The 27659-nt window shown below is 34.1% G+C and overlaps 4 protein-coding genes across 6 annotated transcripts in view; all 4 read left to right on the forward strand.

Annotated features, from left to right (window-relative positions):
- The window catches only part of LOC120336763 (E3 ubiquitin-protein ligase RNF123-like), a 57945-nt gene that overhangs the window by 13489 nt on the left and 16797 nt on the right, over positions 1-27659 (forward strand). The window contains exons 12-30 of the mRNA XM_039404520.2: positions 922-1088; positions 1845-1954; positions 2163-2224; positions 2803-2871; positions 3286-3406; positions 3673-3774; positions 4475-4609; positions 4728-4945; positions 5414-5500; positions 6167-6274; positions 6567-6685; positions 7653-7786; positions 8587-8674; positions 9568-9661; positions 10269-10344; positions 10792-10931; positions 11458-11676; positions 12308-12383; positions 12806-12893. Coding sequence (XP_039260454.2) covers positions 922-1088; positions 1845-1954; positions 2163-2224; positions 2803-2871; positions 3286-3406; positions 3673-3774; positions 4475-4609; positions 4728-4945; positions 5414-5500; positions 6167-6274; positions 6567-6685; positions 7653-7786; positions 8587-8674; positions 9568-9661; positions 10269-10344; positions 10792-10931; positions 11458-11676; positions 12308-12383; positions 12806-12893 — 2213 coding nt within the window. The remainder of the gene's footprint in view (positions 1-921; positions 1089-1844; positions 1955-2162; positions 2225-2802; positions 2872-3285; positions 3407-3672; positions 3775-4474; positions 4610-4727; positions 4946-5413; positions 5501-6166; positions 6275-6566; positions 6686-7652; positions 7787-8586; positions 8675-9567; positions 9662-10268; positions 10345-10791; positions 10932-11457; positions 11677-12307; positions 12384-12805; positions 12894-27659) is intronic.
- On the forward strand, positions 14781-19147 carry LOC120336837 (uncharacterized). Its single transcript, XM_039404612.2, has 6 exons — positions 14781-15084; positions 15647-15757; positions 16070-16213; positions 17610-17825; positions 18156-18266; positions 18587-19147. The coding sequence occupies exons 1-6, from the start codon at positions 14857-14859 to the stop codon at positions 18725-18727; spliced, it is 951 nt and encodes a 316-aa protein (XP_039260546.2). The 5' UTR covers positions 14781-14856; the 3' UTR covers positions 18728-19147.
- On the forward strand, positions 19832-24440 carry LOC120336834 (microsomal glutathione S-transferase 1-like). Of its 3 annotated transcripts, none has more exons than XM_039404608.2 (5): positions 19832-20101; positions 20445-20555; positions 20948-21872; positions 22043-22153; positions 22551-22854. In XM_039404608.2, the coding sequence occupies exons 1-3, from the start codon at positions 19889-19891 to the stop codon at positions 21086-21088; spliced, it is 465 nt and encodes a 154-aa protein (XP_039260542.1). In that variant the 5' UTR covers positions 19832-19888; the 3' UTR covers positions 21089-21872; positions 22043-22153; positions 22551-22854. The 3 variants fall into 3 exon arrangements, with proteins under 3 accessions (XP_039260542.1, XP_039260541.2, XP_077966033.1); XM_078109907.1 differs by lacking the exons at positions 19832-20101; positions 20445-20555 and adding exons at positions 23946-24056; positions 24128-24440 and having other exon boundaries at positions 21349-21872; positions 22551-23647; XM_039404607.2 differs by lacking the exons at positions 19832-20101; positions 20445-20555 and having other exon boundaries at positions 21122-21872.
- On the forward strand, positions 24641-26738 carry LOC120336835 (microsomal glutathione S-transferase 1-like). Its single transcript, XM_039404609.2, has 3 exons — positions 24641-25096; positions 25349-25459; positions 26560-26738. The coding sequence occupies exons 1-3, from the start codon at positions 24884-24886 to the stop codon at positions 26698-26700; spliced, it is 465 nt and encodes a 154-aa protein (XP_039260543.2). The 5' UTR covers positions 24641-24883; the 3' UTR covers positions 26701-26738.

The raw sequence follows: 27659 nt of genomic DNA on the forward strand, positions 1-27659 counted from the left end.
CAAGCATTCATTAATATGTAAGAATCAACAATGTTTTGCAGAACCTTTCTGGTGCAATATGCAACTTTTGACCAAACCTTATTCAACTATTTTTATATTGACAGTCAACACATTTCCCTCTGAACAAGGCCCTGTAAAAGCAGTCACCCTTATGTATTTGCTACTATTTTCGAAATGTCAGGAATTGTTTTAGTTTGGCATTACACCACGGGTTAGGCTTTAGGCATGAAATTTTCGACCTTGAGGTGTGATGAGCCACTAGAGTAGCGCTTACAAACCTTCTCATCGTTATGGACCTTGCTCATGATTTGACTGAAAGTTGGTTACCCTTTTGATGAATCCAGTCAAAACTGTAACTAGCAATTTCTTTTGTATAAAGTAAAGATTTTTTACTAAATCTGTACACAGGAACTGCCTTACGAAAATGATATAAGAAGTTCTATATGTACAGTTTAAAACTTTCAGCATAAATAAGATAACCAGGTGCGGACAGCATCAAGAGCTCTATTGAATCATTTTTCTGAAAGTGAATAAAACCATTATACGCAAGATCTTGTGTTACCCCATAGCTTGTTTTACATAAACAACTTGAACTAGACCAGTGGTTCTCAGATGTTATTGTACCTCTGACCACTCTGTACATCTCCCATCATCTCATAGCTATACAAAAATATGTAAATTTACCAAGAAAAGTTTATTACTATAAATTATACTAATGGACTAATAGTACAAACATGGTGTTTTTCAACAAAATAGATGAGATTATTGATCTTCGGCAATTTGTAAATATTTGGAAATATTTCGCTCATTTTAATTTTCTATTATGCTCATGGACCCTGTTTGTCAATTATTGCACAAGGCCATAGCGCTACAACAAGCACGCAGTCCTCGATATTCATGTTTCCTATTTTGTAATTTTAGGAAAATTCTGCGAAACAATGTGTTGATTATCTTCTTGCATCTGTGATTAGACATTTCAAAACTGCTCACATTCGTCCAGATTTCTTGCTTCAGAAAAAATATCTCAACTTTTTATTTGGAATGGCAAAACATACAAGGACAAAAACTCATCTGCTGGAGTATTCATTATATCCTTTTGTATATTCATTAAAATTTTGCGTTAATGAAATATAGCGACATCATTATCTGAATAGTGTGCTATTCTAAAATCCATTTTGCAGTTATTGTTAGTGTACCTACGAATTATTTTGATAAAATGTTGTTGAACTTGTTATTGGTAGATAATGGACCAATCAAAATTAAGCATGTAAGAAGGCGTGGGGTTGAGTGGTCAGATCATATCTTTTCTAATTATGCAATTCCAATTCTCCTAAATTTTTAATTCTAAGCCTCACCAAACCGACAACAGGTGACGTTATTTACTATGATTGTCTGAATTGCAAAATCACTCACGTAGTTGTGATACATAGGGATACTTTTTTATCAAATTTCTCTCTATAATTTTACCCCTAATTTTGTACACATGAAATTCTTTATAAATTTTTTCTATTTGTCCGTAACTTTGTAGACATAATATTAGTGGTGGTGGCCATATTAGTCATTTGACTCCCATGTCCATACATTTTATTTACTTACTTACGGTGATGGCAAAACCCTAAAAATCTGCTGTTTCTAATATGTTCTAAAGGAATAATTTTCGGATATGGGGTGTTTTCATATCAAGTCGAAATAATCTGTTATTCTTAAAGTAGAATTCGGAATGTGGAATGTATGTAACCAACTTTTTATCGACCCTAATCATTTTGTGATCTTCCTGTTTATATACCCTTGCTTTCTGCTTCATTTCTTTATCTTCAGTATTATATTTCTTAATTAATGATTACTTCTGAAAGATCAGATGAAATACCATATTTATTCCACATCAAACAACCTCCATCTAGTTCAAATGCAATGGATAATTTGACAAATAGAACTTTGAAAGAAAGAATCACAGGTAAACATATAGATATCGGGCTTACAAATTAATTTACCATTAATCAATACACGAATATTATTGTTTCTTGGAAGTCTCTGAATTAGTTTGAACTTTCTTAATTTTTTTAACTTTCTGAAATTTTCCCTTTCTTATCAATATGTAGTCTTCATTTTGAATCTTTCTCATTTTACATTCATGAATACATTTATTTTGTTGCTTTTTTCAGCTGTTGAAGATATTCAGCGAGACATTTTGAAAGCATTTTTAGAAGTTGAAGATAAAGATAATGTGAGAATAAATTTTAGATCTCCTTTATGGTAAATAAAGTCAAGTGCAATTTTTAAAACTCGCGTATTCACTTGTATTCCGCACATCATAAAAATATGAGATATAACATTTTTGCAATCGGCTCTGTGACAAACAAATTCTAGGACAGGATAAAAAAAAGTATTCTATTAATTTGAAAATGAAAATTTGTTCATTTTTTATATTGTACATTTCTATCCTAGTTTTATCATTATAAATAGGGAAAGAATCGTTTTACAAAATATCATATATAGGCTCGGCGGCGTGGCACATTGTTGAGAATACGCACGCCTCAGCACCTCTGATTATCTCGTGTGGGTTTGAATCCTGTGAGGATAATTTTGTGCAGGAGGATTGCTGGACTCCCCCTGCCGTAGGGTGGTTCACGTAACGACTGTTCTGCTACGGCTTCCTCCACCATGAGTTCCATGAAACAAATAATAAACATTCCATCTGAAACAAATAACTGGCTAACTAATCCTATACCTGACATGGACTGGTAATCGGTTGAGAGGTTGTGGTTCACAATATATTATTATATATATATTCTTCCTTTTCAGTACAACTGCTGCAAATTGTTTGCTGAGAAATTCCGCAAGATGGCTCAAAGTTTTGTATCAACCACAAGGGTAAGCTAGCTTATCATTTTATTAATTCGATAGTTTTAACCCAAAATGGCAAAGATTTAGTAAGCTGTTTTTCAAAAATGAAGAAATTATATAGTTTTGATTTTTAAAATCCCATAAGTGAATGAGTTCCCTTCATTGCCGAGCATGGCCTTGCTTTGAGGAAATTCCTTCAGAAAATCTTGCATTCAGACCGTCGCCAATAACTTTGCTCAGGGATGAGTCACATTCATTTCTGAGTGACTGTGCCTTGGCTTTGAACAGGTTTCCTCAGAAAAATTATCAAATCTTGCAGTGCTGAGCGAGATCTGATGGATCTATATTTGAATTTGACTCACTTAATAAACTATGATAAAAAATTAGCCTTTAAAAAATGTGGTTCATATTATTATTTTTATTGATATTTTTTTTGCACAGGAGCAAAGTGCTTTATGCCCAGCAATCGTCATTCATTCATTTATTCAAAGATTAATCGATGTTGTTCGACAACAATGGGATAATTCAACTGTGACAAGAGCAAATTATATACCTGCTAGTGGTAAGTATCATCTGTGATGAGACCATCACCCTTACTACAACGATAAGGCAAATGCGATAGTATTATCAGTCGAATACTAGATACTTGAGTCTCACTTGCATGCATGCCTATTTTCCAAAATTCCAAAAAGATCCGCGGCACACCTGAGAATCTCTTGCGGCACACACTTTGAGATACGCTGAAATAGATCCACTTTGGTGGGCAATTTGCTCTTTATCTAGTCTTTCTTTTTATAAGTTTAATATTGTTACAATTTCTATTTTCAGAGGGATATCTACCATCGGAGTTATTTTATACTGGAATGGTGAACTACTCTGATACACAACGAGCTGGAGGACTTGCATCACACCTTGTTCAAGAACATAGAGGTTTAATTGAATAAAACTTATTGCTTTGAATACTAGACGTACTGAATAGCAGGGCTCTGAGTCGAGATTTGAATTTTCCCAGAGTGTGATTTTAATGATAGTCGTCAATGTCAAAATTGAGACAATTACAGAAGGCTAGTCAAAATTAAAAACTGAATGGTAATTCCACTTTCACGGGCGCTCCAGAAGTATATGTTTCAATATGGACTTATGGAGGTAACTAATTTTGTTCGCCTACCTTACATCAAGTTGTGTAAAGGGACTGAATTCTATGAACTACTATATTCATTTGGCTAACACAGACAATCCCCTAACTCGTAATATACTCGGAATAAAATTATAAACTAACCTGGTACATATACTACAGGAGTACCCTTTCACGTAAGTTGATGTCTGTTGGTCAGGCGAAGTCGTGAAGACTGGGGTACAGATAGTCTATTGTGACAGATTGCAAACCCGTACTACAGCGTTTTGGATTTTGTGTCCATATATTTGAGCATCGCTCTCTTGTTTAAATTATGAATGTCTCTGTGTCAAAGACCATTATTACTATCCGTTAATGTCATCAACAAGACCGAAGTTTTCCTTCAGAATGTTTGAATAAAATGATATTTACAACTCATAAACCTTTTGAAATTGACCATTTATTGTTTGTATTTTACTGAATAAAAACTTCTATGAACTGATTATTTTGACACAGAATTGCTGGAAAAAGAAGGCGTAAGTGTGACAATGGGAAGTAGAAGTGCACATTCTGATTCGTGGAGAGAAGATCACAGAGCTTTTCTACAATTACTTGATAGTAGTCCTGGCACATCTTTGTCAACTTTTGACGGTTTGTAACTATCATTGATTTCAAAACTATTTGGAAAGTATTTTTTTTGTCGATTCAAATGAGATCACCAACATAAACAAATTATTTACGTCAACTAACGTTCTAAATATTACTTCAGACTCAGAAATGGAATCTTATAATCCAGTAATGAGATTGGCTCGTGCACTTTTACAACAAAGTTCAAAACTTGGTTCATCTTCTGGTAGTCCTTCTGTGTCAAGAAAGAAAGGTGTCGGTGATGAAGATCAATGGTTACCAACTTGCCAGTATCTACTTGAAATCACAGATGGATGTGTGATGCTTTATGCTCAGTCAATACATCAGCAAATGGATAAGGTAATTAGGATAATAGTTGGTTTTACCTAACTCATTGGTGACTCTGGGTGATGTTATGATTTTTTCTATGTTCGGAACGAAAAAATTAATAAATTTTCTTACCGTGATACATCGAAACTTTCTAGTCTAATGAGATTTGCCAACCAATCAATTTTTCTTTTTCTTTCTGTGTTTATTTTCCTTTATGTGACATATTTATACACTTTTTGCTCCAATGAAACTAAGCACAACCAGCTACTGCTATATAAGGAGCTACTATGTTTTATGGACCTGAATTGTTCATTACAAATAATTTATTACACTTTACACTCTGAGTGAAGTAGTAGGCATGGTATTCGAACCCAAGAAATTACTCAGTAATGTCTTCATACGAGTCTGACGCTTTAACTTCTAGGCCACAGTCCACGCTGAATGGTACAGATGAATTTTGATTCATAAAACATACTTTCATGATGCTTTTTTCTTTAGATTGTTTCAACAAGAACAAAATACGCTGATTTTAACAAAAGTTTAAAAGAAACTGATGTTAAACTGAAGAAATGTAACGACCCGCAGGTACAATATTCATAACTTGAATCTTATATTTATTGAATGAGAAATGCAGTTTAGACGTTGGAGGTAAAAACTAATGTAATGGAATGTAGAAGATTTTAGCTTGTTTTCTTCTTTGCTGGTTAAATCCTGCTAGGATCATTTTCAATATTCTCTATGTTAAACTCTTGTAGATCTAGAGTAGGGCAAACTACTCCTGAAGGGTTCAAATCATTTTGTTTTTCAATCGGGCTACTGGTGTTGCCTTAAATTTTTGCATTTAATCAATTCTTTATTCACTACTTCTATTGTATATCCCTAATCCTTGTGAGTTCACACTTTTATGTTAATTGTTATGGTTCAGTAATCGAAAGTTAACCACGCCCTCTAATTAAATCTTCTAATTGGTACGGTACTCAAAAATACACAAGCACACATTTTATACCTTCATTACCTTATGGAGGGATTATCAATGTTATACTTGCATTGGTCGCCCAGTCTAAGTTTGAAAACTTTTTTGCCACTGATCTGGACTACTTTACAATCTTGGATTTGAATAAAAATAATTTATCGATGATGAATATTTGATTTGTGTTAGGTTTGTGCCAGTTATATAACTTATTTTAATGTGACAAAGTCAAGTCAAGTTCAGTCATGTTTAATCTTTCCTTATCTTTGTTAATTTTCTAGTTTGAAGAAATCAAGAAAAGTTTGGAGCAATCTAAGGTTCTACTTCAAAAACATGTCACTGAAATTCAGAGAAGTATGGATTGGTTGAAAGCCACAACTTATGCACCAGTAAGTAGATTTTTGTTGTCGAGAATATCCTTGCATTTATGCTCTGAGTAAATGGTTTATTATTAATAACAATATCAATTTGGAAATATGGTTCTTTTCTCCCACTTTTTATATTTGACCTGCAATTTGGAAAACTCAAATAAAAAGTCATGGTATGCCATAATATGGATGAGCAGTCTTTTTCCTTCCTCTCTCTGGGGATAAAACTGATATCCTACCATATCTAATTTGATTTGACATCTCAAAATCGGAATATTTTCTTAAAATGGCTAACGAATCTTTTCTGTTTCAGGAATCTCAGCATAATCTATGGTGGTTACATCAAGTATGTTTGAAAACTGTGGAAAAAATGACAACTAAAGGAGCACTTTTCTCATTTATACCTGAATTCTATATCACAGGAGCTACAAGGTATGATTTGTCTTGTTTGATACTCTTGCTAAAATCAAATCTTAAAAAAAGTGCTCTGTACTTCTGCGATAGAGTAATATTTCCTGTACCTTGGTTGGTCTTTTTTTAAATTATCTGCTAGCTAAACCGTTATTATCTATTCAATGGTGTTAACTGTCAATTAGATTTTTGAATATGGAATATTAAATATATACACTATACAGGGTGACCCAAAAAACAGAACCCAAAAACTTTTTATTATCAATACATTTATAAAAATGAAGAAAATTTATTTTACAACTGAACCCCAACAAGTTTTCCTCCAACGATTCAGATATCTAGGACGCTTAGCACAAAGGTTACGTTTGTGATTATTTTTGGGTCACCCTATATGGTAAATCAGGGAGGTGCAAAATATGTCCCACTACAAACGGGCCACTGTCCAGCCCGCGAAACCTATTTGAGTGCCCATGAGGGACTTTATATGTGTATGGACATTACAAAAATCTAGAAAATCATGCATAAAAATTATCTCTCTTTTGGCATAACGTTCTGCTGTAATCAGTTCATAAAAATGCATAAATCAGCTTGTAGATGATTTGCTAAAATCTGAGTTGTTTGATGGTTCGACCCTCAGTATTACAATAATTTTACGTTTTGGTCCATTGCCAGAAACTGTTGTACACCCCTGTTCTAAATTGTGTCAACACAATATAAATAAAAGTCGATGTTTATTCAATAAGTTTGAATTTGAAAACACGGCAAAGTCAAGATAAACAACGATTTGATTGGATATTTATTCAGCTTTCAGAAAATTAAAAGAAGGCATTTTTTGGTTATTCAGTTCTACTCGGACTCCAATTACTCGAATTGATATTTTTTCAAGTTAAACCTACTCAAAATTATTCCTAAAATAAGGATTATATCCCCTTTTTCATTCATTTTTGCAACTTGTATTTTGTAACTTCACATTCCCTCTCTTCTGCAGATTATTCAAGTGCTTGAGAGAATATTTTCATCCAACACAATCAATCGATTTATTGCCGAATCACAAACAAGTTCTAGTTAAATTTGCTTTATTTTTGAGCCATCATCACTGTGATACAAGGATAATACACACTGGTATGTTGCTAATGTAATTACGGGAGTAAAACATTTGTAGTGGTTATGCTTGGAATATATGTAAGATAGGTTTTGCTTATAATGTCAGCCAGTACCCTTTTTAACAAAGAAATTTGCATGCCATAAGTTATTTGTTATTTGGAATTCACTACATCAAAGCTGATTTTCTGATCTTTGACTCCTTCAAATGTCACATCAATCGCAATTTGTTGGCTCGTAATGCATCCACCTCAAATCTATATCTATAGAGGCTCTTAGCATTTCAGTGGCCGTAGTTTTAAGCAAATTCTGTTAAAATATGCTTGTTAATGTTTTGTAAGTATGAAATCGTCAACAATATCACATTCACATTTGATTCAAACCAATCTTGAATCATGAAGCTTCATTAAAAATTTTAAATGAAATGGACATTTTTGTGTAGAAATATATTATCAGGAGCAAAATTGTTGCTATCTTTTTAACGAAAACTTTTGTAAATGATAAATTCATTAATCTATTAAAATTGACCGATTTTTTTCACCTTTATTCGAATCCTTTTCCATCTCTGTTTGCTTGTTATTTATGGAGGTCATGCTTGAACCATCACTAGGGTAATGTTGAAAAGAACTTCTATTACTTTCAGCCGTCACAATGAGGAAATAATAACTGACTTTGTAACTTTAAAAGAAAACTATTGTTGGACCTATTTTATTCAATCTGCATTTTATTGCTGATCAATGAAATTTCAGATTTTGTTTTACACCTACAAAGTTTCGGGTTAAGATTTGCAATAACAAGTTGATCTGATTTCTGTCTTTTAGATATCAAGACTTTGTTAGCTAACACGCTTGCATCTTTCGTAACTCATCCTTTACAAGTGAAAGCCATAGAAATGATGCCTGTAAATGAGTAAGTTTGTTTATTGTATTTTTTCATGTGTGTTGATAAATTTATATTAAGTTACTATTCATGAATTTAAAAAGTAATAAAAATGTGATTTGATGGGACTGTAAAATGAAACTCTTCTTCCTTCGAGACAAAACAACAGAATTATAAACTGCTTATAATGCATTTAAAGTATATCGTATTAGCTGTTTACGACTTGTGTGTCAATCACAGTGTACCAGGTATGCCACCAGGTATATTCATGTTGAGATCATGTAGAATATAACCGGTGTAAACAAGACATTGTAATTTGGTGTATATCGTTTTTTTACACCTTCTAGGATATGATTAACATATCTATCCCGTTGGGAGTCGGGGAAGAGAAAAAAAAGTGATAGGACAGTTTAATCATATGGCGAACCATGGCTTCCCGTCCACTTACCAGTCCATGTTGGGTACGTTAGGCAGTGATTTGCTTTCAGATGCATGGACTGATAGTGAAGGAAGTGATCCACCTTACGGCGACGAGGAGTCCAGCAATCCTCTTGCTTATAACTAACACCACACCACATGGGATTCAAACCTGCGAACCCACGCAGGTAATCTGAGGTGTGGTGGCGAGCGTATTCCTTACGCTTAGCACTTGACGCCACTCCCGCCGAGAAGCATATATCCAAAGCACTATAATTAAGTCGAGCCTAGTTATTTGAACCAAATATGCGTTGTAGGATGTCATATAAGTAATACGGTAACTCTTTTTCATTGAAGTCTGCATTCCACTTCTATACTATGCATAAACTCAATAAATATTCGTGAATGGTTGAATTTTGTTTGAGGTGAAAGGCTGTCCTAATCTTGTAAAATGACCAAATAAAACGGGTTTATCAAAACTGGAGATTTAACTCCATTATTTTTAGGAAGAAAAGTCTTCTACGAAGTATGTTAACAGCATATGATGAAGATAAACCATGGATTAGCATGGGTCACAGGATATTAGCTGCAATGTGGAGAGTAAGCATTCATTTTTTAACAACCTCTTTATACACTGGGTATATTTCACATGTCCCATGTCCTGCCATTATTGCTACTTAAATCTTAGGTATTTTCACATGGAATATTGTACCCTAACCTTATAATAACATTACCTGAACAGCATGGAAGTTATTGTATTTCACAAAATCATTTCAAATATATCTGCTCTCTAGAAATTAATAAAGACTGTAAATTACGGACATAGTGGTGTAATTGTTAGAGCATTCTACCTCTGTGATTTAACCCCATGCCCACCATCTCATTCAGATTGTGAAAGATTTGGCGAAAAATTATGAATTGTAAAATCTGTTTTTCACAAAAAGGACCCCCTTACCTTTACATGCTTATATAGAGCCTTGTTTGGAGTGAATGTATGGAAACTCCTGATAGAAAAAAAAAAGCACATTGCTTGGTATCTCATGCTGGATAAAGTTTGGCATTTAGAAAATTTTAACATATTGCTTCCGTTAAATACAATTTCTATAGTTCGTTATTTTCCAAATTTATTGATCCTTGTTGGCATCATAGGCTACCCCATATTTATATATTTATATATTTTTATGCCTTGTTTGTTTTATTTTTCCAGGGAATGGGTTTTGCATTGAGGTATGATCATCCACCATATTTAGCAAAAGTCAAAAGGTTGCTCAACAGAGATAAAGGTAGAAGTTTATTATCTGGATGCTTTTACAACTGGAGTAACTTTTGATGTATTTATAATTTATAGTGAAAGTCAAATATTTTTATGAATATTATGATTTTCATAGCTGTTTTTTTGCTTGTATTGACTTAAACATCGTGTCAATTGCTATTTGCTTACATGTAATGCACTATAATATAATCTAGATCAGGGTTTCCCAAACATTTTGGGTCGAGGACTTCTATTTATGAATCTTAGTTTTGACGGACTCCCATGCTATGCAGTCTCAATTTCTGTGTCTAATCAACGAGTAAGGACAATGTTTCATTTCCAACACAACAACAACACAAACTCTATTGATATTGTTGCGAACCCCCTGGGCAGACATTATAGACGGACCCCAGTTTCGGAAACCTTGTTCTAGATAACAGTTGAAAAGTCTTATCTAATATTTTGATATATTTTTCAGATCCATATGCTTCTGCATCATTGCTGAATGAACTACGTGATGTAATGTTGGATGATAAAAAATTGTCATCCGATTTTGTGCACAGCATTATTAATCATCTCAACTGGTGTTTTTCTGAATTTATCGGACAAATGCAAGAAGTAAGATTGTTATTGTCATGGTGTTGTTTTTCTTCTTTTTTACTATTTCATCTAAATGAAGTAATCACTTATATAAGTCTTGTTTGGAAAGACTGGAAGCTCATTCAAAATAGTTTTAACATAGTTTTTATTTCGTTCAAAAACCTCTTACCGTATATCATGCAATTCTAACTCCAGTATTTTGTATTGATGAAATGAGTGCATTTTATATAATCCCTGATTTTGATATTGGTTTTCTCATTGGGTTATATTACAAAACTAAGAATTGTGTTGGTGGTTGGCCCATTAGGATTGCCCTGTGCAGGTTTCAATCCTGTGGGCGCTAATTATGTGCTGGAATTACTGGCTTTCTTTGTTGCTACAGGGGGGTTCACGTAATTGCAGGCTCTTGATACAAATAACTGTTTAACTATTTGCATAGTCTGATAACCGGGCGACAGACCATATGATTAGGAAATTTATATTGAATTTATCAAGTTTTTCTAAACTAATTTACAATGTTGTTATATTTAATGTCTTGCAACAGGTTCATGTCCAAGGATCAAAAGCATCCCCAGCTTCTGGTGGATTATTGTCTGCTCTCGATGCTCAGTCTTTACGGCAAGTACGAATCGTTGACATGTTGTTTGAGATATCCGTTTCATTGCTTCGTGTTCTGGAACTAACAGTTACACTCGCACCAGAAGTCTACTTAGACTGGGAGGAATGGGATAAAGCAGAAGTTCTATTGAATAGCTTGATTCGGGTATGTTCTGTTATTTCTATCTATATTCCTTATGTTCATGACTGCTGTTTTTGTATATTTCAAAGATTGTCCATTCGTTTCATATTAAATGGGTAGCATATCAAACCTTGGCTATATTTACAGTGCTGTAACTTTCAGAGACATGCTCTAATATGGGGCTTCTCAAACTGGGCCCCCATCCTCTCTGGGGGCAAGGAGCAGTACAATGGGGTTCTTGAACAAAGGGCTTCACTATGTACCATTCTCAATGACTATTTTAATTTAAAGTAAATTAAACTCTGATTTGTTTAATTCTTTTTCTTGTTGCATAATGTGGTGGATAAAATAGCAGATGGAACCCACAGGAAGCAAAACTGTTTTTGGTTTAGAAGCTTTTTTTGGGCATAACTATTGACGGATCGGATCATTCTAGTTTGAGATAACCAACGATCAATATAAAATAATAAAACAAGCCAATTTGTGGGTTAGCATTTTTTTGTGGCTATCTTAGCAATGAATTATCACATATTCATTTTTAAATGATTTGGTTGTTATTAAAGGCTGTTGCTCAGGATGGATTTTAGATGAAAAAAGTTGCCAAATTTACTTTTCCATTTTTCCAAATTATTCATACTTTTGTGCTACGTTACAGGTTGTCAATCAAATATTGAACAGAGTCACTAAGAAGCAAAATATATTTGATCGAGTTGTAGCAAGCAAGCATCCAGGTAGTCTAAAATATTTGTCATATTCATAATTGGTTTTTCTAAAAGTAAAACTAACCAGAATACTAGGCTATGACATTCCTTTTCTGGACTCTTTGAAGTTTTATGTGCGAGAAAACCATACTCTCGTATATCTTGTAAAGTTAGGAAGAAGTTGAATCAACATTACAAAATTTCTTTACAACTTTGACAATGGAACAAATATTCATCAAAAGAAACCTTCAGTTTGAGTTGACTGTAAACTCTCGGTGTCCCATGCTGATATCAGTAAAAACGCCCCTCTTTTTTCACCATTGTGGCCAAATCTTACTAAACAATAAACTTGCAGAACAAAGAATATATATATATATATATCTGCCCAGAATTCTGTTCATAATTAATGTTTCACAATATGACTCACCGAACATAATATTTGTTTTCTACAGGTTTAAGAAGCGTAGTTCACTATCCTTTACTAATTGCACTTACCGGCGTTCTCGTCAGTATTCTGAAAGAAAGAGAAGATCCAGAATGGTGAGTCTGATTATATATTATAAACTGATAAATATTGGTCATGCACAAAATTAACTCACAAGTCTAGCAGCTATAATTGAGGTAGTGAATAGTCGATTTCAGGTATATTTGTATCATAGTAATTAAAGCATAACTGTTATGAAGCCGCCGGTCAATCAATGTTATATTAAAAGCCAGTGTTCATAAAGTTTGTAATGTAAGTTTTATCTCGAGTCTATTTATCTTCGAATGTCAGATGAATAAGTAGAGTCTTATTTTCAATATGACACATTGCTCGACCTTGGCATTTGTTTATGAAATTGCTGCTCAGTGGATTAGCTGTACATGTAATAGTTATACAATGCTATCATTCAATTTTAAAATTCTCATATATAATATACTTTTTACAAGTAACATTACTGTTTTCCTTACTACATCTTGTGTATTTCTATATATGAACTGTGGCAAAGGCGTTGGTCTGAATACTTATTTCCTCTCGTTCATCATTTTGTTGTACCATAGTATTTAAAGTGGTGATTCTTTAAACCTGTTTGAATATTTTAATATTATATAGTTTTTCTGTGTTTAAATGCTTCTTCCATATGGTAAATCTATAAGTATCAAGCTTACTATAGTTAAAGTTAAATAAGACCAAGCGTATACAAAACAATAGTATAATTGATAGTGTGATATATTTCTGTCATAGTATTGTTCTCACAAGTTGAAAACCTAGTTCATTAAATCTTCGTGATTGTTGTCATCGTGCTATCAATGTTTTATTTCTGTGAAACATGCCTTTCATGGTTTATTGCGTAGTATTCGCAATTGGAAAGTTCCGTCATATCCGCCATTACAATATAGCTTTCACAGGATATGAAGGATGTGAAACCGGAAACGCTTCCTTTCTTTAATATGCAGTAAAAGTACAATATAAGGGGCTACTTATTAAGTTTAAGTTCGCGGCCTGATCTTCGGTTATGTCTCTGTTGATCTAATGCAGTTATATTGCTAGATTTAAGTCGAGTTTTCAGGAAAACTCAAAATGATAGCTACAAAGAAGTTTTTATGTAAGGAATTATATGGTATGTATAGATATAGTGTAATCATTTATTTTACTGGCAAACTATTGCCAGCCATTGATATATTATACAAAGAAGTTTTTATGTAAGGAATTATATGGTATGTATAGATATAGTGTAATCATTTATTTTACTGGCAAACTATTGCCAGCCATTGATATATTATAATAAATGCGCACTTCACTAATTTTCTGTAGTAATTATTAGAACAGGTATTTAAATCTTTTAAACATATAGTGTGGTGTGGTTCATTTTGAGCCCTGCTTGTATGCTCATTGAATGTACCACATATCTAAGCAGATTATCCATGCCTTTGTTTACATACTTTATTATGGCATTCTAATAATGTGTGACTTGTATTATAGTTTTGCGTATAAAACAGCAGGTTCAGAAGAGGCATTGGTATGAGAACTGATATTGTTCATTGGATACCGGTAATGTATTTTATTGTACAACTACCATTACTTTGTAATACATGTAGAATTGAGTGAGTTGTAAAATAATACAAATATTAGTTAAACGGAATAATTTATGTAGATTACCTAGATCAAGCGTATTCAGACACAGGTTTCAACTATTTCAACTGACAAAACGAAAGCGATAACATGCATATCATAATAATAATGCATGTAAAATCAATGTAGAAGTCAATAGAAAAGAGGCCAGCAAATTGTTACAAAAATACATTTATTATTAATGTACAGCAAGATTTTTAAATCACATGGAATATGTTTTCGTTATTGCCACTATAGATTCCTTATAAAGAAAGAATAGGTAGTTAGTATCGAATCTCAAGTAATCTCATCTGATAAGTTCTTTATATTAATGTAATTTATCATTATTTTCATATTCTAGGTTGGCTATTTGAGTTTATTACTATCATTCATAATTAGTTGAGTTATAAAATGGCTGCAACCAGTCTATTTGTTATGGAGAACAAGGTGTTTTCTGCTTATCTTTTTTATTGTGCTTTGATTCTCCTTAAACTGTTGATTATGTCACCAATCACCATCACATATCGAATGTTGACCAATAGTTTCATGAATATTGAAGACACCAGAGCACCAGTGCTTGGCACACGAGACCCAGACAAACAGAAAAGAGCATTGGTGCCTAATGAATCAGTGAACCGAGTGAGTTACCGTAATTTGTAATCTACGAATGTTGAAAGATAATCATGTTTTTATTGCCAGACTTATTTAGTCAAGAATGTCAAAATTTTATTTGTCCCTAATTTTAGTAATTACCGGTATGTGAATATTCGATTTTAAGTAGATTTTGTGTTATGTTCACTGATACAGTTTGTTACTGTCCTAAATTTGATGATAATATTATATCACCTTCCATAGTCAACAATTGTCCTTGTTAAAAGATTATGAGGTCATAGCCATAGGATCCAATGTTTGTTATGTCAGCGAACAACCAAATAAATGACAGCAGCCCGAAATGAATTCATTTGTTCAATTCAGTATTTTTTTAGTGTTTGACCATGTGTCCATTATGAAAAAGTACTAATTGTGTTCCATAATTTTACTTTGGATTTTCCAATGAGTTTGGATATAATTATATTTATTGTCTTATGATATGACATCCTGAAATGATTCCTGACCAATTATCTATGAATTTATGTAATTCTTATCACTGCCTTTAACTAATGATACAACTTAACAACTTGTGATGGTGGTATTGTTCCAGGTGAGGAGAGCACATCAAAATGACATTGAAAGTATTGTTCCATTCACAATTCTGGGAATGTTGTATGTAGCTATCAAACCAGATTTTGCTACTGCTGAATTCGTTTTCAAGGTAAATGTTAATAAAGAATGGTGATTCGCTCTTTTATTTGTAAACATCTCCCTCTCTTACCTGGCTTTAATTGTTCGTCAATTATCTTGCTTCGAACAGGGCTCTGCACAAGCAGGGGGGGGGCTTTAACTAGTTACCTGTTTACAACTATTCTGAAATGGAATGGTAAGACACCAAGGGCATACCATTTGCCTTATGATCAGGCCCCAATATAATTATAAAAAAATCTGTCTTCAATGCAATATTTGTCTTGTTTCAATTATTTTGAGTTCGATTTCTTGTTGCACTATTTCATCTCAAGTATATTTTCAGGTTTTTGCTGGCGCTCGTATCGCTCATACGCCAATATATATATTGGGTGTACCACAACCTGCAAGATTTGTGGCGTTTCTGGTGGGATTCGCAGTCAACATGTACATGGCTATGCAAGTAATCATGGCAAGCAAACCTGAACTGTTTCACTGAAAAAATAGATATTAATTTTATTTTCAAATTCTATTATGAATAATTAAAAAATAGATTGCAAATTGAAAATTGTTTGACTAGCCTATATCTCTAATTGTATTGGCTGAAGCAAATCTATTCTATTGTAGGAAGTTGGCCCTTTGTACTGGGTAAACGTTTATAAAAAATTAACTTGCGATTTGATACCGGCAGCTTATTTCAATTTGTTTTTTTATCGCTTGTTAGATTGGATTTTAATTGCTGCCTTATTACAATGTTATTTGTTTGCATTGACTTTGTGGGTTTCTCTCAATTTGCTTCAATAAAATATTTGGAAATCATGTCTAATTCATTGCAATTTCTGTGGTATATCTGTCAGTGCGTATCCAATCTATCACTTCTATGTATTAAATATTAGTATAAATCTAAACGTTAGTATAGTGTATTTATTTTTATCTGTTTACTTTATAGTTCTTTGCAGAGAAAACAGAGTTGTAATATTAAGTATACTTTTGTTATCGAATGTAGGACGCAAACACCATGTTTATTTGTACAAGATGATAATTTTATCCACGTATTTTAAGCCGCTATGAGTCAGGGTTACGCGAGACTGACTCCCTATCCCTCTATGCTTTCGCGCTAGTGTATCCGCATACCTTTAATTCGACGATGCTGTAGCGGGAATCAACATGACCAACCCTATCTGAAGCAGACTGACATTGAGCTGGAGCGTATCCTGTTTCTAGTCTTCTGTGATTTTATTAGTGTTAGCCAGTTTTGTGTTTTCGCGAAGCTCTCGATACAGTCGCATCGCAGAACAAAAGGCGCGAGATTAAGTTGTTGATTTTTAATGAGTTTTACAACGAGATTTTTTTATATGATGAAATGCTAATACGCTGTGTCATGATCACCAAAAGTGCCAATAGGTTTATAGGAGCGCAATTCGGCCGAAATACAGACAACTGGGTGACTGTTGCATGAGCGTTACGCGTTCTTTATAATAATTGGCTCTCGTAACATGGTTTGTTTTGAAATTGAATATCAGGTTAGCCAATATACTTCAATCAATCAAATCATTTATTTTGGTTTATCATTAGTTTGTTATTCATTCACGCCAGTATCGCTGTTTACCGGCTGGGGTTTGACTGATATATCGAGTACGTAATACACGCGATGTGTTTTTCACCCGCAAGTTACGTCAATGCTCCTAAAAGGGAGTGCCTCATATTTTCACGGTTCGTGATTTGGATTTTTCCTAGGAAATTCTCTGATTATCGGTTCGTTCTGATCCTGTTGGCAAGAATAACAAGTGCAAGGTAGATATTAGGTTTCAAGCCATTTTTTAGATTAGGTTTTATATTATTTTCATTTTCGTTTGGCAGGGAAATATATTATTGTATGGGGGTAAAATATGTCGGTATTTAGTCTAGAAAATGCAGCCTTTGTGTCTTTACTAAAATATGGAAGTGTGGTGCTTGTCAAGTTGGTCGCCATGTCCCCAATAACAATCATGTATCGGAAAATTCACAAGTCAGTTGCATCAGAAGAAGATGCAAAAATGGCTCAACCAAATGATTATGAAAGGCAGAAAAAACTTATGGCAAAGAATACCGAAGTTGAAAGGGTAAGTGAATATACCAGATATTTATAGCTGTTGAAACTTATGCAAAGTTTTCACTTTTTAAGTATCTGTAATTCTTAGATATTAACTAAATCATCACAAAAGAAATTGCGTTATTATACAAATATTCCCATTTGGTAATTGTTCTCAACGGTTTTCGTTCTTCCAGTTTTACCAATTCGTTTCTCCTTGGGTTCAATTATAATTTTGCTGAATGTCTTGCCATAATTTTGTCTCGCTAGGTGAGCAGTGTCTTTCGTGTGACTTTAAATTATTTTTTGGTCAGTATTTCGGCTAGTACACTTTATTTATTGTGTTAAATTCTTTCTCTAGGCACGATCAGCTCATCTCAATGACTTGGAAAATATTGTTCCATTTTTTCTCACTGCGATGCTTTACATCACTATCAAACCGGATGCGTCAACGGCTGACTTGCTTTTCAAGGTAATTTTTGTAAATCCTGAACTTGAGCAGTTTTTATATTAGCTGAAGTTTCCTGTTTTATATCTGCCTACTGTTAAAGTGAATTGTTCCTAGTCATGAAATACATAGTCGGTTGTTGCTTTACTTGCTCATAAACGTTACGTTAGGTTCTTGAAAAAATTGGGTTTTGTTAGAAATTGACCTTTGAGATTTCTTTTAAAAATGTTTTTATCGTGCTGTGTATAATGATTATCTTTCTAAAATCACATAAATGAATGAAACGAAAGTGGTGTTTTTTTTAAATTTAATCGATAATAGTCATTTTATCCCTTATTTTACAGATATTTGCCGGATCCCGAATCCTTCACACAATCGTGTATCTTGGGAAGGTCCCTCAACCATCACGCGCGTTGTGTTTCTTGGGTGGAATCTCCGTCAATTGTTATATGTTGTTTCAGATTATGAATGCTGTATTTTTGTAGAAGTTTGACCATATTTAGTGGAAATTCGGCCCGGTGTTTTTTATATTGCATTTGGATAATTATAAAAATAATAATATACTTGAAGGATTGCGCTTGATTGCAGTATATATCCTTCCTATGCAGTTGCTCCAAAAATCAAAGCGGTAGTCAATATGTCAGCCTTGGAGTGTTCATGGCACATGGTGATTAGGACCTATTCCTAACTGTCATAGGGAGTGGTTTCAGAGAATCTAAATTTTATGTCATTCTGCTAAAATATACTTTTACGTGAAACTGCTGCTTGAAAGTTATTGAGAAAAAGAGAAATTTTGATATCAGCCGTTGTTACGTATTTTACTGATTTCGTTCCAACTGCCTTGTTTAATAAATTTGATTTTTGCTTACAATTTTTTTTAATCAATATAAAAGTTTGCAACCATGTCTGATTCATTTCAATTAATGGACTATATTTATGAGTAACTTATTTTCAACTTCCGTGTACGCAAAATGCATTGGGAACGGGAATTATAAAACGACACTGATGTGGCTTTATTTAACTTGTTTACCGAAGTTCTTTGCTGTCGTTGAGCAAACGTTTATTTTAAATCCAATATTTGGTTTGTCATGGTATGTAGGACACAAGAATGTAGTCTATGCTGACTTGTACTTTTTGAATATGCGTTCCTAATGATAATGTATAGCCTCGCACCAACGGTTTTTTCAATCCGCTCGTAAGGTAGACGGGATTACGGAGTTGAAAATTGTGTATTGGGTACGGAAGCCCTCATTCAATCGCTTATGTGTGATAAAATACAATACCAGTATGTTCATTCTATAGGTGTTAATGTTAATTAGTAACTTATTTATGTGCAGTTAGTTATTCACAAGTTGTGAATAATCTCAGGTCGTGCTGATAAATTGAATTAGGGCCTAGTCATTCTACACGTGCATTACCTAAATTCCACTAGAGTGAAACATTGTGTAAGCTTTAATTTTGTAGTTTTGCTGATGCGCCATGACCGTGGTTGTTCGCAATAATCTCGTTGTCGAGAATTCCGAGTTAAATAATAGGGTGACGTTTAAGGCTTAAAAGAACCTAAATAGTTTGGTCAGATACTTGAAATTTTATTCTTGAACATTTCCATCAGACAAGATACTATTTTTATTGAATTGGTGCTCAAAATGTCTGTGTATAGTCTTGAAAACGAGGCATTTGTGTCTTTACTTAAATATGGAAGTATTGTGCTTCTCAAGTTGGTAGCTATGTCTCCAATAACGTCGGTTTATCGGGGCATTTACAAGTCGGTTGCATCAGAAGAAGACGCGAAATTGGCTGAACCAAATGATAAGGAAAAGCAGAAAAAGCTTATGGCTAAAAATCCCGGAGTCGAAAGGGTAAGTAGACAAGCTAGACATTTTATGCACATGCCTGCAGAAGTTTGGTTTTATAATGTGAGGCCGGTTAATAAGTTTTGTCGTTTATTATTTTAGAACTAAATCAGCGAATATAAAAATTGGAGAGTATGTACAAAGTATTAACTATTCCGGTTAACTAAGTCTGTTGTGTCAATTTATAGTTAAATTAACAGTTAGTGTTACGCGTCAAATTCGCCTATATCTGATTCCAACTAATTCTACATGCCAGTCAACAATGTTAATTCATTTAATTGGGCTTCTCATTATTACAATAGCTATATCAGCTTATACCACACATTATAAAATTTTCTTCTTAATTTAGGCACGATTAGCTCACCTCAACGATTTAGAAAATATTGTTCCTTTTTTTCTCATCGCGATGCTTTACGTCACTATTGCACCTAATGCGAAAACAGCTGACTTCATTTTCAAGGTAATTTTTGTACACCTGAACATTTTTTCCTTTAACTCTACCTCATTTAAGTCATTTGTTCTTAATCATTAAGTACTTAGATGGTTGCTGCTTCCGAGTGTGCATTCAAGGTTGCGTTATCACAATATTCGCTATTTAACCTTGAGTGACAAAATTCAATACTCTTTTCTGAAATACGCACCTTTGATTGAAACTTGGCAAAAATACCTTGAAATGTTTTTGATATTTTAAGGCACAGTCTTAAATCTCGACATTTTTGTTGCCAAGTTGTTTGAACAAGATACTATACTGACTTTTTGATATACCCGTTTTCTTATTGAATATTTTGGTTGGTAAGTTTCGTATTAATTTTGTTGGGCTTCGTATTAATTTCAAGGCGCTTTATTTTACAGATATTTGCCGGATCCCGAATTCTCCACACCATCGTGTATCTCGGAAAAGTCCGTCAACCAGCACGCGGTCTGGCTTTCATGGCTGGATTCTGCGTCAATTGTTACATGCTGTTTCAGATTATGACCGTCGTATTATTGTAGATGTTTGAATATATCATCGACAAGTTTTATGTAATTTGATGTTTCTACTTCAGATAGAACATGGTTTTGAATAATAAAATGTTTTATAATTTAAGCTCTTGAAAAGGAATAAAACATGCAAAATGGTGTTTGGGAATTATTTTTGCGTGTGACTCAGTCCCGTCCTCTTGTGTTGACCTTTAACATTGGCCAATTCTCAGCAGCGAACAATTTCTCAACTCCTATCCTTATCCGGCGGGTGGTCGTCGTCTAGTCCGGTTTTGATCTCAGCTTGCGTCGGTAATTAATATCCGTTATACTGCCGCCTAGTGTATTCGTGTCAAATTAGAAGTTTCCGCCATATCCGTATCTAACGCCCTAAGGGTATAATCCGTCGGTCACACGTATCCAGTTTTAAAAGTTGAACCTTATCGAGGAATTTAAGTTCCACAGTACGATATAGGTTCAAAATTGGAATTTTTGTAGTAGAGACTGATTTATCTATGATTCGGAGCATTACTGAAAACAACGCAGAGATCTACAAATTCTGCTTAATTACTATCGTGGTAAAACTCTGAGAAGAATGATAAATAATACAGTATTCAGCCTAACAAATGTGACGTTCCTGTCGCTGTTGAAATATGGAAGCGTATTGCTTCTGAAGATGGTTCTTATGTCGTTAGTAACCGTAATATATAGAATAATCTACCGATCTGTAGCTTCCGAGGAAGATGCTTTGTTTCGAGTAGGAGGTGATAAAGAAAAACGGAAAAGTCTTTTGATGAAAAACTGGAATGTGGAAAGGGTAAGAAGTCATTGATGTCTGTCTTTGGAAAATTTCCTCCTATGCTACAGTTGGCTTAACTCACGTAAAGAATGTTTTAATAATTTGCTTCTGCAACGTAGATAAAACCGGTATGTGGTATCGAATTTTTCAAGAATTCGCTTTAACTGAAGTTTTCGTAAATTTGACAGGCTCGAAATGCTCACATGAACGACATTGAAAATATTGTACCTTTCTTTATCATTGCAATACTGTATGTTACGATAAGACCTGATCCAGCAATGGCGGAATTCTTGTTCAAGGTAAATAAAAAGTTAAAAGTTGTGAGACGAACAAATATACACCAACCGGAACATGCATTTATAGGAATCATATAGACGCAGTACACGACTTATCTAAGTGATTACTGTCTATCATAATAATTGAATGAACAATTTCTTGTAAATAAATTTGCTATTTGGTCAGTATTAGATTTGTTAGATTTCAATAGATTGCAGACTAACACTCTGATAATAATTGCACAATTTCTCAACAGTGTAAAACTTGATCTATATGTTAAATATAATACATCACAAATTCTACCTAATATAATTTACATTTGCTAATAAACCTTTCTGTCGTCTGATTGTTTTCGTGTCATTATTAACAGTCACCAGCCATCAACGATGGTCACCGAAAATAACTGAATCTATATTACAGGTCTTTACTGCATCCCGAATTGCTCACACTACTGCATATCTTGGTAAAATCCGCCAACCTGTGAGAAGTCTTGCTTTTATCGCTGGTTTATTTGTTAATATTTATATGATTTGGCAAATCATGAAAAAAGTGTTTTAGGACGAGATTATTTTATATGCTTATGTTTTATAAGATTATGATCATTTCAAATAAATTTTTATATGCATATATTGAGAATTACATTTGCACCTAGACTTTGTTATGTATGTTTCACATTGAGATTTCTGCAAATAAACATGGTACGTTTTTTGAAGAACGAATTTCATATCGAATCTATATCAGTGGGAATTATTATTGTCTTAGTCTTAATTGCATTGTAGACTTAATTAAAATGTAGCTGATGCTGGTGACCGTATGGTCGGATCGCTCCCCCCAGTCGATACCGGAAAACGTTGCGACTTGCGCATGTTATTATTGTGTATATGTGTATTGTTTGCAGTCCATAAGTTTGGTGTTTGATGCATTTGCGAAGGTTCAGGTGTTGCTTGGCGTTCTGTATCGTGTAAGGGACTAATGTATTAAATGATATGAATAACATTTTTAAACGAAGATAAAATTGATAAACAATATTACTGGCATTTACTGCTAGTCTTCAATTGTAGCGAAGTAAGGAGTCGTGATTTGGAGGTGATTCCGTAAAAAGTTTCTTGACTCTCATACAGATTTGCAGTACAATGATTACTCGCATGGATGGACAGCGTGTCGTTACTAGTGGTTGAAAAGCAAATAATCTCTTGTGTGTTTTAAACGGATTACCTGTGTTTGCATATTCGTTGGATTGTTTCATCAACGGCGTTCACCAAACTTTTGTACGATTATTAGTTAGTTTTGTTAGTCAGTATAAAATGTCTGTGTTCACTACGGAAAATGATTCTTTTGTCGCTCTTATCAAGTATGGAAGCTTGATATTGTTCAAAATGGTTATGATGTCAACTGTTACCTCGGTATACAGAGTATTACATCGTTCTTTAACTTCAGAAGAAGACGCGTATTTTGCAGTCGGTAACAATAAAGAAAAGCAAAAGAAATTACTGATTGAGCATCCGGACGTGAAAAGGGTAAAACGCTGGTATTTTTTTATCCGCTAGAGCGTAAAATATGGATAACAAATGCCGCTCGCCAGTTTACGTTATTATTTTATAGATGTATAGGGCCCTTATGAACTTGAGTCGAATATGGCTCAATTGAGTATGTAACATCTTTTTTAAAGGCATTCACATTGTGACCAACCTAATATCTTACTAGTCGATTTAAAGCTAGGTTCAATGCAAAAATTTTGCTATAAGGAATTGTTTGAATTGAATGGTGTCCGGATTTATAAGCTGTGATGACGTCTTGCTTCCCCGACTTTTGTAGGCGCGCCTTGCTCATCAGAACGACCTGGAGAATATCGTACCCTTTTTCCTTATATCACTTCTATATATCTCAATCAAGCCGGAACCCAAATTGACGGAGTTTTTGTTCAAGGTATTGTAGTGTTGTTTGTCGGCTTGTTGCATAGAAGCGTCGTGCTTTTATGATTATAATGTCATCTTTAGGTTTTCGCCGGTTCCCGGATTCTGCATTCCTTCGTCTACATTGGGAAAGTTCGTCAACCTGCCAGATATTTGACCTTCTTATGTGGATTTCTTATCAATGTTTACATGCTTGTGCAGATTTTCAGATGGGCTTATGTTTTGTAGAAAACATTCTGTGACTTTTTGTCTAATCTGAAATTGCTGTGAAAAGATGTTCATGTTTGACAATATTGCTGAAGATATATTTCAATTGTAATCTTGTGAAATTTCATATATGATATGGACGATATTTAATACGTGTTTTTGTTCGTTGTTGTAAACTTTATGGGGATCAAAAATTCAACATATTCTGTTACTTGAATAACATAAACGTAGTAAAGTAATCTATATCGGTGTTTGACCAACATATCAGAACGAGTCATTATAAACATTAATAATTTTTCATAGCAGTTATGACCCTGCGGCGACACATTGAAAATAAAGTATTTGCAATGAAGTGTGTAAATTGTATTTCGCGATATGCTACAGTTGATAGCACTTGGGAAAATTTTAGTCATTTTTGTTGCGGAGATGAACTGGGGCGAGTTCGCCGACATGAACTGAGGACGAACTCATTTATACTCGCGCCTTTTATAGGGGTCCACATTGTTGTTGGTCAACAGCGTATGACCAACTCATTGTACAGTCGATACTGAGTGGTCAATTCCATATCTCGATATTTTTGTCTAGTTCCAGCATCAGACATTTTAGAGTAAGTATAGGACAAAGCGTATCAAAATGCAAGTTATTAGCATAGAAAATGAAGCATTACGCGATTTGATGAAATATGGGAGCGTATTACTGCTGAAAATGATTTGTATGTCCATACTGACCTCCGCATATAGAGCCGTATATCAGTCTTTCCCCGTGGAAGAGGATGCCAAGGCAGTTGCTGGTGAAGATAAAGAGATGCAAAGGAAGTTATTGGTAAAGAACCCTAACGTAGAAAGGGTAGGTACTCGGGAAAAGCGTGATTTTAAATGAATTAACTTACAACGTAAATTAGTTATCATCATTATGTTTTTATGTACAGTCTTTTCAAAACGCTCTCTTACTAAACTCGATTTGAGCTTTGCGTTAGAAGTTGACTTAACACAAAAAAACAATTAGACTACATTTACATATTAAAATAAACATGTTTATCCTCTTGAGAATGTTATCTGCACATATTGTAGTTTTCACATTTTTACTGCTTTTGCACAGATACGTCTCGCGCATTTGAACGACTTGGAAAATATCGTGCCGTTTTTTATCATTTCAATGCTGTATATTGCTTCTGAACCAAGTCCTCAAACAGCGAAGTTATTATTCCAGGTGTGTTAAACTGTTGTATCAAATTCAAGTCATGGCTGAAATTCATTTTTTAAAGTATCCGAGTTCTTTGTAGTAATCTGGGCGCTCCAGAAGTATGTGTACCAATATGGAGGTAACTAATTTTGTTCGCCTATTTTACATCAAGTTGTGTGAAGGGATGGAAGCAGTGATGATCTGTAGCCGGAACGCACCGGAACGGCGTTCCGGTTGTTAGACATATTATTGTATTTGCGTTCCGGTTGTTGAAATAAAATTGTGTCATAGAAAGTTTAGTTCTAGTACATCTTGTAAACTTACTTATTAACTTACGTTTTGTTACGCCATAATTTATTTTACATAACAGCAGACAAATATTTAGTGCACAGCAATATCGTGTAATGGATGTTTCGCCGACCTTTGACCCCGTGAAATTTCATCCTATACCTTTCTAACAAACACATTCGTATTGAATTGGTATAAATATTTTTGTAATTTTGAACAGACATATACCAGCTAATTTCTTCATATTTCATTGTAGTCCTTCTGCTCTATCTTAGGACAGACAAAAATTTGTGGCAGCGTCCTCGCCGTGTTGTAAATATATATTACATTTTCACAAATTAGCTGCGTTCCGGTTGTTACGATTTTCCCAGCTCATCACTAGATGGAAGCCTATGGGCAGGGTGTATATCCACTAACACAAACAGTCCCCGAACTCGTAATAGAACTCAAATAAGGAAGTTCGAAATCAAATTATGTCCTCACTCTAATCTGGTACACAAACTATGGGAGTATCGTAATCTGCCATTGAATCACATTCCTATATTTAAAAATTGAGTTAAGATGGTCTATTCAGGAAGGAATATCAACGCCTAATTGGAGTGAATTGTTATCAACGATGTTGTGATTGCTAATATTTTAATTTGTATTTCTTTGCTATCAGCCCGTTGGTTATTTCAACAGAACAGAAGTTTGCTCGACTTGATAAATTTAGGCTACAGCTTGAAATATAAATAAGCTACAGCCAGATTGGCCCCAATGTATTTAAAACATGAAGCAAACTCAGCTAATCATTTATTAATTTTTTCTTTTTTCTTCAATCTTTATCTTTTACAATTCAGATATTCGTGGGAAGTCGTTTTGCTCATACTGTAATCTACCTGAACGGAGTTCGCCAACCACTTCGTGGAATTGCCTTTACTGTTGGTTTTCTTGTAAATTTTTACATGGCTATTCAAGTGCTGTTAGTGTCAGCTTGGTAGTAGATTTTTAAACTCCATAATAAAAGCTTGAAATCGTGTTTATGTGTGTTGGTCAAAAATGTTCCATATATCTGGGGATGGGGATAGTATAGCACGATCAAGAAAGAATAGGCATTCTATCGCTACCTTACGGTCACGGCACGAATGTGATCGCTCGTGTAACTGAAATATATGCGTTTGTTCTAAGTCTCTGACACACACATCTGCAATGGTGTGTGTCGAACCATCCTCTCTGTACTATTGGTCAGTATTGGTTTGAAGAGAATCGTTTATGAAGTACCAACGTTATGAAGTCGTGTTGATTAGTAGACGCATGTAGAAAATGATTGGTATCCATATTGATTATTTTCCTCTGATATTTGCACTATTTCAGCACTTTTGAAATTTGAATATAACACAGCGAATAGTGTGAACGTTCAACTTTGTTCATTTCAAATGGGTTGTAAATTATCTATAAAACGTTACCATACCATTGATTTTGAATTATTTGTATAGCTTGAATTAACACAAATATAATTGAGTTTCTTCGTGTTATACCTTTCTATTTTGTGTCTTCGAAATAGACTGAAACGGGACGTGTAGTGCATTTGAGATGCTTTTAAATCTAAACATGTTGTTTTTTTAAGAAAATATGTTAGTGATGGCTTAGTATATCCCCTGCTTCTTCGCCAATATTACCTTGACCGTAATCGAGGTCATAACGGTTGTAGTAGGTGTTTGTGTGATACATACGGTACACTCCTTTGGAATACGATGTATCAAATTTATGTCACAGTTGAGAATAAAGGAAATCGGGAAGATTGTGGCAAATCCGCCAACTTTAGCAAATCACATTCAGCGTCATGAAATATCTAAGAAAAAGTTTCGTTAGCCTGTTGATATCCGCCTAACTGGTGGTGTAGTCATGGAGAGGGTTCTTCATGAAAAGTTGACTCCTGGGTTATATTATATAATTTACT

The sequence above is a fragment of the Styela clava genome, chromosome 2 (genome assembly GCF_964204865.1).
Source record: "Styela clava chromosome 2, kaStyClav1.hap1.2, whole genome shotgun sequence".
In the NCBI taxonomy this organism is placed as follows: domain Eukaryota; kingdom Metazoa; phylum Chordata; class Ascidiacea; order Stolidobranchia; family Styelidae; genus Styela; species Styela clava.

Excerpts from the sequence above, each read along its gene's own strand:
- LOC120336837 (XM_039404612.2), top strand. The coding sequence starts at position 14,857 with ATGGCTGCAACCAGTCTATTTGTTATGGAGAACAAGGTGTTTTCTGCT. Across the intron at positions 15,085-15,646 it reads CTAATGAATCAGTGAACCGA|GTGAGGAGAGCACATCAAAA; the intron begins GTGAGTTACCGT and ends GTATTGTTCCAG. Across the intron at positions 16,214-17,609 it reads TGGCAAGCAAACCTGAACTG|AATATGTCGGTATTTAGTCT; the intron begins TTTCACTGAAAA and ends GTATGGGGGTAA.
- LOC120336834 (XM_039404607.2), top strand. The coding sequence starts at position 21,651 with ATGATAAATAATACAGTATTCAGCCTAACAAATGTGACGTTCCTGTCG. Across the intron at positions 21,873-22,042 it reads AAAACTGGAATGTGGAAAGG|GCTCGAAATGCTCACATGAA; the intron begins GTAAGAAGTCAT and ends TAAATTTGACAG. Across the intron at positions 22,154-22,550 it reads TGGCGGAATTCTTGTTCAAG|GTCTTTACTGCATCCCGAAT; the intron begins GTAAATAAAAAG and ends TCTATATTACAG.
- LOC120336835 (XM_039404609.2), top strand. The coding sequence starts at position 24,884 with ATGCAAGTTATTAGCATAGAAAATGAAGCATTACGCGATTTGATGAAA. Across the intron at positions 25,097-25,348 it reads AGAACCCTAACGTAGAAAGG|ATACGTCTCGCGCATTTGAA; the intron begins GTAGGTACTCGG and ends GCTTTTGCACAG. Across the intron at positions 25,460-26,559 it reads CAGCGAAGTTATTATTCCAG|ATATTCGTGGGAAGTCGTTT; the intron begins GTGTGTTAAACT and ends TTTACAATTCAG.